At 42.0% G+C, this 15493-nt stretch overlaps 1 protein-coding gene across 5 annotated transcripts in view; it reads left to right on the forward strand.

Annotated features, from left to right (window-relative positions):
* UNK (unk zinc finger) overlaps positions 1-15493 on the forward strand; it is a 45875-nt gene that overhangs the window by 23259 nt on the left and 7123 nt on the right. For 2 of the 5 annotated variants that reach the window (XM_072881434.1, XM_072881431.1), the window contains exons 6-14: positions 235-352; positions 1333-1417; positions 3311-3453; positions 4774-4821; positions 5725-5925; positions 10147-10215; positions 10900-11074; positions 12230-12331; positions 13827-14015. In XM_072881434.1, coding sequence (XP_072737535.1) covers positions 235-352; positions 1333-1417; positions 3311-3453; positions 4774-4821; positions 5725-5925; positions 10147-10215; positions 10900-11074; positions 12230-12331; positions 13827-14015 — 1130 coding nt within the window. The remainder of the gene's footprint in view (positions 1-234; positions 353-1332; positions 1418-3310; positions 3454-4773; positions 4822-5724; positions 5926-10146; positions 10216-10899; positions 11075-12229; positions 12332-13826; positions 14016-15493) is intronic. The other 3 variants (XM_072881435.1, XM_072881433.1, XM_072881436.1) reach the window with 3 other exon arrangements.

The raw sequence follows: 15493 nt of genomic DNA on the forward strand, positions 1-15493 counted from the left end.
ATTCAGGTTGTATTCGGTTTCAGATGGAGAGCTAAGCTGTGTTTCTTTCACTGGGAAATTGGAAGAGGGGGAAGAAGATGCAATAGCAGCAAGGTGGGGGCTGGGGAAGCAGCAGCCAGCCAAACAGATTGTACAGCTGAGGGTGGGCAGCTGAACCTGCCTCCCAGTTGAGGAAGCAAAGCTCAAAGCACATTTGTGGGTCTGATGCATTGTCCTGCTACCTTATTTACACAGATCTTCACCATGTCCCAGTGTGAAACATGGAGACGAGTGGGGAGATCCCAGTAAGTGTGAAAATGGAGACTCATGCCAATACTGCCACACTCGCACAGAACAGCAGTTCCATCCAGAGGTACAGTAACCTGCTCGCTCCGTTTGGTAGCTGACTAGAAAAGCAAAAGGATTCCAGGCTTATGAAGTAAATTAGTGTGCCAACTGGGAGAGTATGTGGGCTGCTTGCAGTGTGGTCCTGGGATACAGAGAAACTGCCTGTTGGAAGTAAGCTGAAATTCAGCTGCTTGACAGGGGTGCCTTTTCATTAGGTAGACCATATGGGAGGAGGTAAGAAAAGGAGGGGAAAACTCAAGAGCAGTCTCATGTATGGGGGTCCTTTTGAAAGCCTGATGTGGGTTTGGAGGTGAGCATGCAGCATCTGTTTCCCTGAGGAAAAATTCTTAGTTGATGATGATCGCACTAAACCATAGATACCCATGAACTGGTGTTAAAAACCACCAAGCTCTTAGTTGTGAGCATGCCCAGAGCATTCCAGTATCCTTGCAGAAAGTGTAATTAAGACCTTGTCCTAGTCTGCTTCATGTTACAGTGTTGAAAAGCTTTGTTGGGCCTGTATCGGCAAAGTAACCATTGTCACCGCCTGTCAAACTAGGGGGGAAGGGGAATAATCCATTTCCTACAATCATTGTCAACGGTTTGTTATTTTCCTTGCAAACATGGCTGTAACTTTCTGTGCTGTCATCTGTCAGCTGTTTCCTTCCTTCTACCATTTGCAATATCCATGGAGCTTCCAGTGAGACTGAGGGACTTTATGGCAAATGGTGACCTTTGGGTGAGCTGACGTGTGATGGGTTGATCTTTGGGTGAGCTTAGCTGTGATGGGTGTATTTTGGTGTTTCTGTAACTATAGTGGGTTTTCCTTTCTTTGAAGCAAAGCACTGAAATGGTCATCCTGAACTCTGCTGGCCTTTGCGCCTTTTATCTGTGTTCCTATCTTGCTGTTGAGTCTCTTCATAGTACTTTTGTACCTGGGCTGCCGGTCACTGTTTTTTCCTGTTCATGTCTGGTTTTTTTGTTTTTTTTTTTTCCCATCCTTAGATCTACAAATCCACCAAATGCAATGATATGCAGCAGTCTGGCAGCTGTCCCCGAGGACCCTTCTGTGCCTTTGCACATGTAGAACGTACGTGGGCTGCTTCTCTCGTCTTTCATGGATATTTGAGCTATGGAGAGCTTCTGGCCAAAATAGATAGTTTAAAATATAGGGCCACTAAACTAGAGCTTCTGTGAAGGATTTTCAAAAATGAAGTGTCAACTTTGATAATTCCTATAAAACCGTGCTAGTGTGGGAGGTGTTGGTAGAGCTGAAGGCAGTAGGTAGTCTGTAAGACTCAGCCCTTAGCTCTCACTGCACTGTCTCTTGAAGTATCTCCCTCTGTTCCCTCTCAGTCACTCAGTTCTCTGTATGTCAGTTTAGGAGGACTGGAACAGAGAGAGCTGCTTCTCTTCTGTACGTGGATGAACTGTACCTAGCTAAGTTGCAAAGTGTTGTATTTTAAAAAGCTGAGGATAAAATTGCTAATTATATATGATGTATTGATCTGTTTTAAAAATTAAATTTTACTATTTATGAAGTTTTGCTCAGAGCTTAAATCTTTAAGTCAGGTTGAAGAAGAAAAATATGCAGCTTTTTGTCCACTTTTCCTCAAATCCTCTTTTCTTGCTAGCTCCCTGTTTTATAGGGCATTATTTCAATCCTCACTTTCATAATCTGTAAACTAGTGATGCTGTTTTGGTTGTGGGGGTTCTATATTCAGGTGGGTACTAATATTCATAGATAAATGGTTAGTTCCTGGTCCTGTGGCTCCTAGTCAGTTTTCACACTCCAGTGTCTCTTAAATTTGCAGCAGTTAGAGCAGGTTACTCAGAAGTCCATAGATCGGCTCTGAGACTTACTCACTACATGGCCTTGAGCAAATCTCTTTGTTATTTGATTATCCTTTGTAAATGGTGGCATTAGTAATTGCTGCCTTTGTCAGGGAATGGTGAAAGTAAATTCCCTACAGGTTATGAAGTTCCTTTTATAGGAAGCCTTGTCGACAAGCAGTAATTATAGTTAGAGGTGTGGGCTATAATGGCCCAAAACACAGTAGTGCAACTACACAGTATAATCCAGCAAGCTGAAGAGAGAATGAAGTCCTGATAAAGAAGCAGTGTTTAGCAAACTCCCTTGTGTGTAACATAGTACTTTTGTTTAGGAGATGCCTTATTTCTAACAAGATTACTGCACTTGATACTGTACTACATTAAAGCCGGAGTAACATTCTGTGGCACTTGGATCATTCCAACCTGGGTATTTCTTGTGCTGTCTTATGGAATTGTATCTTTTAGTCCTTTCTTAGCAAGGTGAACACCGAGGGCCTAATTCAATTGAAATAACGGAATCCATTTATTATATCTGTTCTTAACATGAGTTTTGATGATTGTTAGAAAGAAATGTGTTGAAACCAGTACTTTAAAGATATTGTGATACAAGCATAGTGTCAGTTACATAGTTTTTGTAAAGAAGCTGAGTTGCATTAGATGGAAATACTACAAGTCTTACAGCATCTCTGCTTTACCTTCCAAGCCAATGACGCTTTCTTTTTGTGTATGCTTTTGTATGTATGTTACTTTTTTTTGGTAATGGTTTGTACTGAGCATAGACGGAAACTTATCTGCCTCAGCTAATTATAATGCACGCATCGACTTTGTGCCTAGCAATGAAGGAAGCTCCACTTAGTTCAAGACAGCTGAATGAATAACACACAGTTCATGCAGGGAAGATAATTTTGGAGCAGCGTTAATGGACTAAAGAGCAGCAGTACAAGTGATGACAGTCATAATGTAAGGAATATTAGATAAGTAGTAGCCATTTGCCAGATAAGGTTTCTCCATGCTTCTATACTTATATGTAGGTGATTGTGGAGTATTTCCTCTCTCAAGAATATCTAGGTATTCTTGTTCCTAAACATCTTGTGCTCCATTGCAATTGTACAGCTTTGAGTAACATTCCATGTGCTCTTATTTCTTCCAGAGCCTGCGCTCAATGAAGATTTACAGCAATCCTCGGCTGTGTCTAGCCCAACACAGACAGGCCCTGTGATGTATATGCCCTCAGCAGCTGGTGATTCTGTTCCGGTCAGCCCTTCCAGTCCACATGCCCCAGACCTTAGCAATGTATGTAGCACTGTGGGGAAGCCTTGTCCGTATTTTATAAATCTGGGTTTCTCTGAGTCACTGTACTTCTTTCTCCCAAAAAGAGAAATCTTAAGTATCCAAAAGCCCAAAGGATATGCCATTTTTCTTTTAGATCTCAGCTCCACACTTTTTAGAGGGATCTGTTTGTTTGGAACATACAATTCAGTGGCTTTAGTATCGTCCTCTCACCTATAAAATTTCTAAGCCTTCCTTTCTGTGCAGTTTGTTGATGTACTTTCAGGAAAGTGGAATACATCCGCACATGAAGTCCAACTCCTTCCTGTCTGGAGGTACATATTGGGCTTAGTTTCCAAGTACTCTAATTAAAGGCTGTGAGCCAATAATGTCTAAAGTACATAACTACAATCGAGTTTGTTTACATATGTAATCTCAGAGGCTTAGCCTGTGCATATTGTGTGGTGTATTATAGGATATCCTAGATTCCCTCCCTCTCCTACTTCTGGAGATAGCTAAACTCTGGAATACGTTTAAGTAATGCCCCAGATTGTTGGTAGTACTTTATTTTAGTTGTACATACAAGAAGGGAGACCTTTAAATACTGAACAGATACACACAGACAGATAAGAACCCCATGGAATGCTAGACCGCTTCATTTTTGCTGAGATTTTTTTCTTTTTTTGTTCGTGAGGTCTTTCCTGTTCGCACTACTGTTGATAAGGTGTGTAACCTTTTCAAATGGTTGGTTGAGGTTTTGAGAAGGTAAAATGACATGAGGTTAACTCATTTGAAACTGGTCAGAATGAGGTGAACTCATTTAGGACCTCTGTTTTATCTTATTCCCTCTCTTTGAAAAGAGAAGCTGATAGTTTGATTTTATTAGTGCCAAAGCCAACCTAACAGTTCATAGTTCTCCTGGATTTGATTGCAGCTAGAATTCCAAACAGATCTTAAAGTCTGGGCATAATATTTTCTCTCACTAAATAACACTGTGGAAAGCAGTAAAAAAAAAAAAACCCACCCCTTTGTCTTATGAATGTATCATCTAAATTCTCTGAAAACTGCAGTGAAATTGAAGATCTCTTCCACTTAATAGACCATTTAGGTCTTTTCTATCTCAAGCTCCTAGTCTTTTAAACAGTCTTTCCTAATCCTTGGATATATGCCAAATGGCAACACATGTCTTTCTGTGACTTCATCACTCCACAGGGCATCTGCATGTAGCTTGCAAACAAATATGGCTTTGCTGGTGATCATTTTACATGATGAATTAATCGGAGAAAAAGGTCCCTCTAGCAGCCAGCCTCACGTGGCCTGTTCTGTTTTGTATTTGTACTGTAGGTGTGGAATAAATCAGGAACTCTGCCAACTAGCCCCACCTCCACCACAGTGAGTAGTATCTTTGCAACTGTAGGGAAGCGTGGACAGCAGAATGTCTGTATAAAAATAAAATCAAAACACTGTAGGATGCTCCTTCGTTCTAATGCCAGCCCAGACTGTGCCACATTTGAATCTGTGGTAGCAGTAGCTGTCTAAATGTTGTCTGAAGCACAGTCATGCTTGCCAGTGCAGGCAAATAATTTCTTGTCCCAGAGAAATGGGATATCTGCATTGATCCAGGTAGGCACTTTCTCTGAAACTTATCTTAATCTCCTTTGCTGCTGTCTATGGCTTCATCTACAGTGCAAAACTAGCCTTGTTGCATGTGGTTGTGATCCCTGGTATTAGTCCAAAGAATGGAACTTTTGGAAGTCCTTGGGTTTTTTAATGCAGCTGTTGATAATTGGCATGTGCCTGCATTAAAACTTCCAAATTTCCAACTGGAAAGCAAAAGATACAGTATTAGACGTAGCTCAGATATGCTTGGTTGTTCTGACTGCCATAGCACCTTTCCAGGTTTCACGCTACTACTCAGAGTGCAGACAGGATACACTGTAGCCTAAGGGAAGCAAAGAGAGTTTTGGTCAGGTCTGGAAACTTGATCAGTCACATCTGAGGCCTCAAAAACAATAAATGTCACTAGAGCTGTAGGTTGTTTTTTATAAGACTGCACTCCAGTACGAAGTAATGGCAGTAAAACCATGATTGTGGGACTGTATACATACAGTATCTACTGGAGCTTTTTCCTAGTTTTTAATTACTATTTACTGGAAGCTTGTACGCTTGTGTTGACTGTCAGTATAATCAATGCGCAAACAGTGAAGTGAATGAGCTCTTCCATGGGATGCCTCTCCTCTTCGAGTCATTGCTACTGGCTGGCTGTGCTTTCCTGACACTTGTTCCTTCTATTAGATTCTTTGTAGGAACAGCAGTCTCGGAAGCCCATCTAATATATGTGGGTCTCCTCCTGGTGCCATTGGAAAGCCACACAGCTTGGAGACCATTGGTTTTCCTCCAGACTCTGTAACAGCAGCCGGCAGCTACAAGAAAGCACCGGGGTTTGAGCGAGAAGATCAGGTGGGAGCCGAGTATTTGAAGAGTTTCAAATGCCAGGTTAGTAGGGAATATTGGCTGGAAGAGTTGGGGGGATGAGGAAGAATGAGAAATCGACCAGTCTAGCTTGAATGTATTTCTATTTTTCAAGGAACAAAAATGAGAAAGCATTATTCTCATTAGCAGTTCTCAGATCCCTGCTGTTGCTTTCAGCCTCCCTTCCAGTCTCTTCCATCTTAAATCTGTTCTTGTCTGCCTAGCTGCCATCACACATGCAGTTTGTAGAAGTTGAGCTGCTGCTTGTTTTCCTAATCACTCACAACTTCTGTCCTGTGTTGACCCTGGGTAGCTTCCCACATATCACTTCTTGCTCTTTCTTTTTCTATATTTAGGTCCTTGCCAAGAGTTGCTGTTTCTTTTGCTGTATTGTCTCATGGAAACTCATCCATCCTTCTCTGTTCTCACTCCAAACTCTTACCTTGATCTCTGTGACTTGGTTTGTCTTCTGTTTTCACCATTCATTTTTACGATGTATTAAAAATGTCATGTTAGTTGTCTCTTGCTTCTCTGGCTGTATCATTCTGATCCTTGACTCTCTTCTGTGGCTTCTGTATTAAATTTGAATTCCTAATTCTCATTTGAAGAACCCTCTACAATCTTGCCCAACCCACATCTCTGATGACATTCTCTCTTACCCCTTTTGGATATCCCAGTCTTGCCTTGTTGCTTCCTCGGTCTTCTCCATCTTGGTGTCATGCCTTATTCAGACTGCTCCCTAAGCCTAGAACAGTCTCTTCCCTCTCTTGTGCCACACATCAGCTTTTCCACAGTCAACTTCTTACTGTGAATTTCCTTTCTTGATGTTACAATTAATAGCTTCTCTGCACCATCCCTTCCAGGTCAGCTGAGTCCAACCCAGAGCTTGGGTCTTGGTTTTTATTCCTCACTGAGTTTGTAAATGTAATAGCACAACATCTCAATTTAGGGGAAGGAATAGCTACTCTTATGAAGAGGTGCTTGCAAAAATATTTCCTACAAATTCTTTTTAAAAATATATAAAAAGGAATAAAAATACCTGGTCTATGTTGCTTGAAAACAAAGATGACAAGAAATGCTGCTTTCAACCTGGCTACATTTAAACTCTTGTCTGTAATATTAAAGAAGCTAGCCTTAATAAGCTTATATTGCTGCATTAGTATTGCACTGCTGTGAGGAAACAGTGGAAATAATCCTGTCCAGACAAGATCTTGCATAAAGTAGTTGGATTTAGAAGCAGACTCTGTGGGTTTTGTTTTATTTATTTTTACAACTTTGGGAAAATATGACCAAACTTTGCAGTAGGACCAGTCTTGAACACTGTTTAGTCTAATTAAAATGATTTAGTGACAAATACAGATTAAGCTATATGCAAGTACACTTTCTTATAAATGCTTTCATTGTCTTGCTTAATGTGGATGTGGCTTAGGAAATTTCAAATTAATGCAACATGTCTTTGGGGGTAAAGAGCAGACCATGCTGTGATCTTGGCACAGCAGCTTGTAGCAGTTGTTCAGAAACAAAAGAAAAAACATGTGCACTATTGCTTCTGCTGCAAAGGGGGAATGAACCCAAAGCCGAAGGACTGAGAGAACCCCTGTTTCGTGCCAGCAGAGGCAGGAGGTCCTGCTTTGGAGAAAATGAGCAGCAAGCCTAAGCCAAGGTGAAAGGGGATGGAGCATGAATACGACTTTTAAAAGGAGGGCCAGATGATGAGCATTTATGTCTGAAGTCCAGGCTATGCTACAAAGATACTGTATTCTAGTAGCTTCTTACTCATGTGGCTTTAATTAAGCACAAACCTGTATTAAATGACTGGAATAAATAGCTATTAAGATATAGATGGAAGTAATCACAGTTGCCTTATGCGAGGCTTCTACAGACAAAATTAGGTGTCTCCTAAGTGTCCTGATTTAATTTTCTTTTAAGCTATAATTACTTACTTTTTAAAATCCTCTGTAATTCCCTTTGGCTGTGGTGGGCACCAGAGATTCTCATATACCCTGTAAATTAGACCAATAATTAGGCATTTAACTTTGTTCACTCATATTTGAAAACTTAAGAGACAGTCTGGCTCAGCTCTGCAATAAGCTTGTCATTTTCCTCTGTAGAATTAGTACAAATAGTTTCTATCTTCTTAGAATGAAAAATGCACCTTCTGTGTTAATAGGTTCCACATAGTTTGTGGTAAGGCTGAGCCAGCAGTTAAAGCTAAAAATACTTTTCCTCAGTCCCAAAAGATTTAGCAAGCTGGAAAAATGCTGGCTGCACTGGAAGGGCTTGAGTGCCATGACCAGCAAGTATGGTCCTGACATACAGTACAGTATGTTTGTTCCATGCTGGTCAGAAAACATTCAGTTTCACTCATAATTTATGTCCCCTGTTTTCTTTCCTGACTGCAACAGAGTGAGCTGGAGAATTTCAGCCTGCCCTTTGAATTTCTGTTTTGATGTATGCCCTTTTTAATGTTACTCAGAGCTAAAGGAGACTGGCTTAGTGGTGACAATTGGTTTGTTCCATTTTTCACTCATGTTACACAAATTCAAGGCAGCGGAAATTGAGACTAGCTTAGAAATGAGTTCACTTGTTCTCCTCCTTAAAGAAAAAAAAAACTTCCAGTAAGACTTAACTGCATCAGAGCCAGCTAGCTACATTGGCAGGAAGCCTCTCAGTGCGGGGGGCATGGCTGCATATGTGTCTTCACTTTAGCTTCTGACGTCTGTTGATAGCACATCTTGTGTTCAGATGAGTGTCAAACAGGGTAGGGATATGTTGGATAATCTAGTAGGCGTGTTATCAGACACACACAGATGCACTAACGTAACGCATCTATTGCACACAAAGGAAAACAAGCCTGTGATCAGTTCAGTGGTAGTTTTGCTGTATGTTGTTCAGGGAAGCGTGAGAGAATGGTACCCACCACAGAAGGATCTTTGCGCCCATATCTCAACTGCCTGTTTGCCAGGCTTTGACCTCCCCATCTGCCCATAGGCTTACAGTTGAGCAGAGAAAATGATTTAATTAAGTAAAACCAAGGGATGAATTCTTCCACTGCTCTTTCGCCTGTCTGATTATGTCATCCATCTCCAGCAATCATTTATCTTTTTCATAAGACTGTTTAAGCCAAAAAGTCAAGGCATATCACTTCAGGTCAGTGTGGCGTCTCATGTGCTGCTGTTGTACATCATGCCTGAATCTCCCCTGCAGAGTTGGTGACTGCCTGCATTTGCGATAAAAATGACTGAGCAGACTGTGTGCCTGGAATATGTCTCTGATTCAGACTGGGGGGGTTGGAGAGCAAGTAAACAAGCAGCCCTGACTCTCAGCACTTTTTTGCTCCCTCTCTGTGCCCGGAGGGTGTGATTGATCTCCCTGTGCCTTACGCATGTAGCAGCATGGGAGGAACAAAGCAAGGCCTGCAGAACAGTCTGTTAGACGCTGACAAGCTCGAGAGGCCACTTCCTTCCCAACTCTGGTTATTGTAGCTCAGAATTGACTGATGTTGTGAGGCAAGAGGTTGATATCCATTAAGGATATAGTACTGGAAGGTTCTTAAGCTGAATTTTTAGGCTGGATAGTAGAATTCTAAATGTATGTTGGCATTCTTGCAGTTTTGCAATTCCAGACAGCCTTGACCTCACTTATGTTTTCTAGCTTTGAGCTCTCTCTGTTAATGGATGGGGGAAGGATTTTTTTTTTTAAAATCAGTTTTATTATGTTGTTTTTAAAATTGGTTAGTTATCACTTTATTTTACTTTGCAGTCCTAGGTGGGAGCTGCAAAAGTTTGCAGGAAAACATAATCTACATACTTTATTTTCCCCAAGCTGAACAATGTTTACATAATTTAAAAATATAGTGTGCCTCCCACCATTTCTGGCCCTTTTTTTTAGATACTAGTAGGGCTGATGAGTTATTTATAGCAAGGCAAAATAATTCATTTTTGGTCTTGGTTCTTAAGATGTCCTTTGTGCTAGCAGAGGACTTACAGCAGCACTGAAGGCAAATGTAACTGTGACAAGTCTTTGCATAACTCTAGGGGTGATGTCTTGGTATATGGAAAGCAAGCTACTTGGAGTGTTTTCAGTTTGCTGTGCTTTCCTGCTCTCTGAATTCTCTCGTGCCCAGAGTAGGCTGTAAGAGAGGAGGGGACTGTTTTCCATGGCCTCTCCAAAGCCAGCAGTCAGCCATGTTTAATTTTGCTGCTAATCCCTCTGCTTATCTTTTGTTCTGTTTCTTTACTGCAGCAAGCAAAAATGAAGTCCCACTCACTGGAACACAGGAGCCAGGAGCAACCTTTGTTACAGCCCAAACAGGTACAGTACTGCTAGCAGGTCTCTGAACCTAGCTCAGTGCTCTCACCACCACAGACAAGGACACGAGAAACCTCTGTGGATCCAGACAACTCTGCAGGGAGTAAATGACAGTCCAGACACCATTAGGGTTGCTCAGTTTGAAGGATTACTTTATGAAGATGGGATGATTTGCTGGAGGGGTTATTTGTGAATGGCTTAGACCTGTGTGAATTCAGGATAGATTCATAGGCCTGGACTGTACTGGAGAGAGTCTCCAAATTACAGAAAATTGAGCTGGAATGGATCTCTGGAGTCATCTAAGTTCAAGGATTCAGCAAAGAGAATTTAATATCAGGTTCTAAGTCGTGTGCTGAACTAAGTCTGAATGAGTGATTGTGTGACCCATCCCTATGATTGCATGCAACCTGTGGGTCACAGGAGTTAATTCTGGGACAGCCTGAAGGATGTTTGTAATACTGGGGGGGGGGCGCGGGCGGCGGAGAACAGTCAGCAGAAATTAAAGAAAAGCTGTTAATCTCTCCCCCACCCCCAGCCCAGTAGTAGCACCAGCCATCTGTCAGGTTGGAAGCAGGCAGGAACAGGTTTGCTGCTGATCTTTGGCTCATTCCTGCATGTTTCTGAAGGGATTCTTCTATAAAGATGTTTTATTTCCTACCTCTTTCCCTTTTAAAACTCTTGTTTCAGGACATACTGGGTATTCTCCCAGTGGGGAGCCCGCTGACATCCAGCATCTCCTCTAGTATCACCTCCAGTCTGGCTGCAACGCCACCAAGCCCTGCCGGCACCAGCAGCATACCAGGCATGAATGCCAATGCCCTTCCTTTCTACCCAACCAGTGACACCGTTGAGTCTGTCATAGGTAACTTTGCCTTTTTTACTTATGCTAATAGGGCTTCCTCAGACGTGGATCACCAGGTATGAGACTTGGAATAGCCATGGGTGTTCCAGTGAACTCCAGTTTTTCATCTCTGTCAGTGTTGGCAAATTCCTGAGGCTGTAAGCTTTTTCTGTGACTGTGACGCATCTGATGTTTTCTGCAGGTCATTACGGATGAAATTCACCCATGGGACCAACAGAAGGCCTCTGAGCCACTTATTCAGAATGTCAGATCGTGTAAAGGGCCTTAGTTTTAGGTTTGTCAAAGTGCCAAAGAGGTCTTGGAGTAGGCAGGAAATCAGAGGGGCATTTTCCACAGTTACAACCCCTTACATTCTAAATGACAATTTTATAGCAAGGGCTACCACCAGGTAGATTGCAAGGACTTGCCCTTCATAGAGCGTGGGACAGAGGCTGTAAGAAAAAGGAGAACAGGAGAGTCCAGAGAGTGGAATTGCTCCTTTTAGATAGGTACAGTTTTTTGGTCACCTGTCTGTGGTTTTTTTGTTTTGTTGTTTTTCTTTTAATCTAACGTTTCTGAGGTGATCTCACTAATTTGTTAAAAGTAATAATAGAAATGAGTGGGCATGTGTGGGATGGAATTATATTGATCATGATTAGTGATGAGGCATGTTCAAATAGATAGAACATTTGCAGGCATTCATAAGCTTTCTTTATTTTACCCCATCTTTGAACCTCAGAGATGATTTTCAAGTGTTCCCTTCTACTGGTATTTCTTTTCTCAGTGGCTCTTCAGCAAAGTAGGGACAAAGCACAAACCAGACCCAGACATGTCATAAGCCAGTGTTATTGCATATTATGGACAGACTTGAAAGAGCAGTTTGGGGAAGACTTATGGGAACTACTGTTATTTCATCAAATTTTTGTTTTCATATAACATTTGGGAATACTTTGAGACAAAAAGAAATCAGATCAGGCAAAAGAACCTGAGCTGAAAAGCTGCCCATGACACTTCTGCCAAACCATTTAAGAACAGCATTGCACAGGGCGGAGAGTAGGGCTGTGCAGACTGACAAATAGAGAGCGAAGGCTCCTCTGCATGTAGGCTCTTTGGGCCATCCTATCTCTTGAAGTTGTTGGTCCTTTATAACATAATTGGTACCTCTGTGTCTGGCAGAGTCTGCCTTGGATGACCTGGACCTGAATGAATTCGGAGTGGCTGCCCTGGAGAAGACATTTGACAGCAGCACAGTGCCCCACACGAGTGGCATCATGATAGGTACATGAAAGCAACAGAGCTTTCTTTATCTTCTGCCAAGCAGTGTTGCCCAGTCACCTCAGTGGAGCCAGCCCAACAAAGCTCTAAAGCCAGTCCCAAAATAACATTGGTTAAAACAGCAATTATAACAAATTCTGGCAACCACTGAGCATCTTTGAAGTGAAAGCTTGCCCTTACTGACTAGCAGAGCTGAGTTCTTGCCATTGGGCCCAGGTGTCTTTGGGATGTTTCTTGAGACTGAATGGGACTTGCCTGATTTTTTTTTTTTTTCTTTTTTAAGTGTGTAAGTAGATTCTAGAAGGCATCTGATACCTTTAAAAACAGGCCAAAGTAAAACAATTTGCATCTTAAGCAGAAAACTCTCCCTAGCAGTAACAGGAAACTCACTGACCTGGTAATGTTATCCATCTGTCACAGAGCATCATCATGGTCTGCTGATTTGATTCCTGTAATGTCTGTCTCATTTTAATACGTGGAGGTAGGCTAAGGCCTCTTCTACCTGTCTCTAATGAGTGTCCAGGGAAAAACAAAATGTCTCGTAGCTTTTTGGAAGTGGCTGTAGTTTCTGGCTACCCTTGCTGTGTAAGACAGATTTTGAATGAGAGCTAACTTTGGTGGTCTGAAGGTTTCCAAGGGAACTACCTTGCCTGGAGCTGTACTGAGGTAGGAAGGGACCTGTGGAAGGAATCCTAAAGAACATCACTTCCATTTCCCTGCCAAAGATAAGAGCCTGATGGGGGAGTTTACTGTGCGTGTCTGCTGATAGCCCTGCTTCTGCTGCTACCCATCTGCAGTGGCTTAGACATCCTCCACGCTGCTTTTCCCTCTGTTCACATTAGGTCTGGGTATTACCTGGGTATCTTCTAAGAAGGAGATCAGGAGAGAGTGGGGAGCAGGGCTGAGATCTCCCTCAATCTGTGTGTGGCAGACAGAATGACCTCTTGTGCAAGGCAATTGTGATCTCTTTGGAGGTTGGGCTTTTGTTTATTTGGGGGTTTTTATTACTGATAGATCCAGGCACTCAAGTATGTCTAAAATAACTAAAGCTAGTCACTGATTTTTAGTGCTTAAGATAATGACCTGACCCAGCATGATAGTCTTCTCACTACAGGCTGTTTGGAAGTGTTAAAGGCAGAGGCACATGTTTTAGAAGTGAATTTTTCATTACAGAGTGTTTCACCAGTTACCAAATTCATCTTCTCTGGACTGATAGGGACTGAACTCTGCTCAGAAAACCTTTTGTTGCTTTGGCCGATGAAGAGTAGTCCACTGAACTCTGGAGGGTCTTAACCTATGTGGTTCATGGGACGGCAGCTTCAGTGCTCTTCTTAAAGACTGAGAGGGGAATTAAACATGATGAGAAGCGGAGGGAATCCCGAGGGGCTTAGGAAGGCGAGAGGGAAGCTAACGCTGCCTGCTCTGAACCCCTGCGCTGTGCTCTGGCCCATACGTCATGGTCATACATAGCCATCCTCTCTGTGTGTTCTTTGTCCAGGTGGGAGTTTGCTGCAAAGTTCTGCTCCTGTAAATATCCCCGGGTCCCTTGGAAGCTCTGCCTCCTTTCACTCTGCCTCTCCTTCTCCACCGGTCAGCCTCTCATCGCATTTCCTCCATCAGCCCCAGGGACACTTAAGCCAATCAGAAAACACGTTCCTGGGGACATCAGCTTCTCATGGATCATTAGGTAAATGCACAGTGTGTGTGTCCCATGTACATGCCTGTCTGTGCCATGTAAGTATTTTCTTTTAAGTTAGCTTTAATTTTAATGTATTTCACTGCTGCCATTTGTATTTCTTCTTCCCATGAGAACAGCAACAGAACTAGAAGCTGCTTTACCAAAAATCATCTAATACCTTGTGAGCAATTTCCACTACTTCCCATGTTTCTAGGCTGAGAAAGAGACAGATTAAATGACTTGCTCTGATGATGCCTTTCAGGGAAAAGAGCTCTGCCTTTTCCTGCCAACAATGCTGTGCTGAGACTTCACTTTTATATAAAAGAGTTGGGTCCTCAGCTTTGCTTAGTTAAGGTGGGGATTGCAGTTTGCCCTTGGGACTGCTTGTAGGTCAGATTGGCTTCTGGGAGCTCTAGAACAGACTTGGGTCATTGTAATTTTTTCTCTTATTTGGCACTCTGCATGCAGTTTTGCAGTATGGCAAAAAGTTTGCACTTGGCAAAAAGTTAGTGTTCCAGCTTTGTCCCCTTTGCTCCCGCCCCACATATGAGGATCTGTTTCCTGTATGAGGGACTGTGGAGGGATGAGAAGTTGCTTTGGAGCTTCAGCTGTATCAGGCAGAACTGGGAACTGAGGGACAAAATCTATTTTATTATCAAGATGCAAGGTTACCTTGAGAAGTAAAACTGTTTGATGGGCTCAAGGCTACAGTGACACTGGCTCTGCTGATTTCTGTTAGTAACAGTAAATATTAGTTCTCTCTCTTGATACTAGACATAAATGCTTCTTCAAATTTGAGATACACTTTAATCTTTAATATTCAGCTTAACCTAATAAAATGATGACATGCTTTTGTAATCTGTTTGTGCATGCACTTATCTCTGTAACAGCATCGCTTGTTTGCATAGGCCAAAACCATGCTTCCATGCCTTGTGATTACGATTTGTTTGGCTTTAACAGCCCTTACAATTACTGTAATAAGAAAAGAGACATCAGAGGGTATCTCTGCTATTAATTAGTGTTGAGGCTGGCTGTTCATCCCAAATTCGGTAAGAAAAGGAAAACTTGCTGATAAGGCCTGCTTTTAATTTTAGAAGAAACAAGTTAAGCAATTATATTTGTACTGACTATGTAGTTATACAAATAAAAATAACAAAGACATGCAGGAAATTCACAAATGCATTTAAATATTTGATTTTTTTAAGAAAAAAGATATTTCCCTGTAATACAACAAAACCATTTTTGCTGAGGTTTTGATAAGATATAAACAGTAACCTAGCAGTTGGGAATCTGGAATCTGTCTGTTCCATGTGACTTACTGAATGCACATAAGTTGGTGTGTAGTGTGTGTAGTTATTACTTATTTGTATTGCAATTGAGTTAAAAATACCTAGTCCTGGGCTAGTTCCCGCTGTGCTAGATGCAAAATGTGCAGAGAAGGCATTCCTGACCAAAGGGGCTTGCTACTTCAAATGTGAAATGAGAAG

Source organism: Ciconia boyciana, chromosome 16 (genome assembly GCF_034638445.1).
Source record: "Ciconia boyciana chromosome 16, ASM3463844v1, whole genome shotgun sequence".
NCBI lineage: Eukaryota > Metazoa > Chordata > Aves > Ciconiiformes > Ciconiidae > Ciconia > Ciconia boyciana.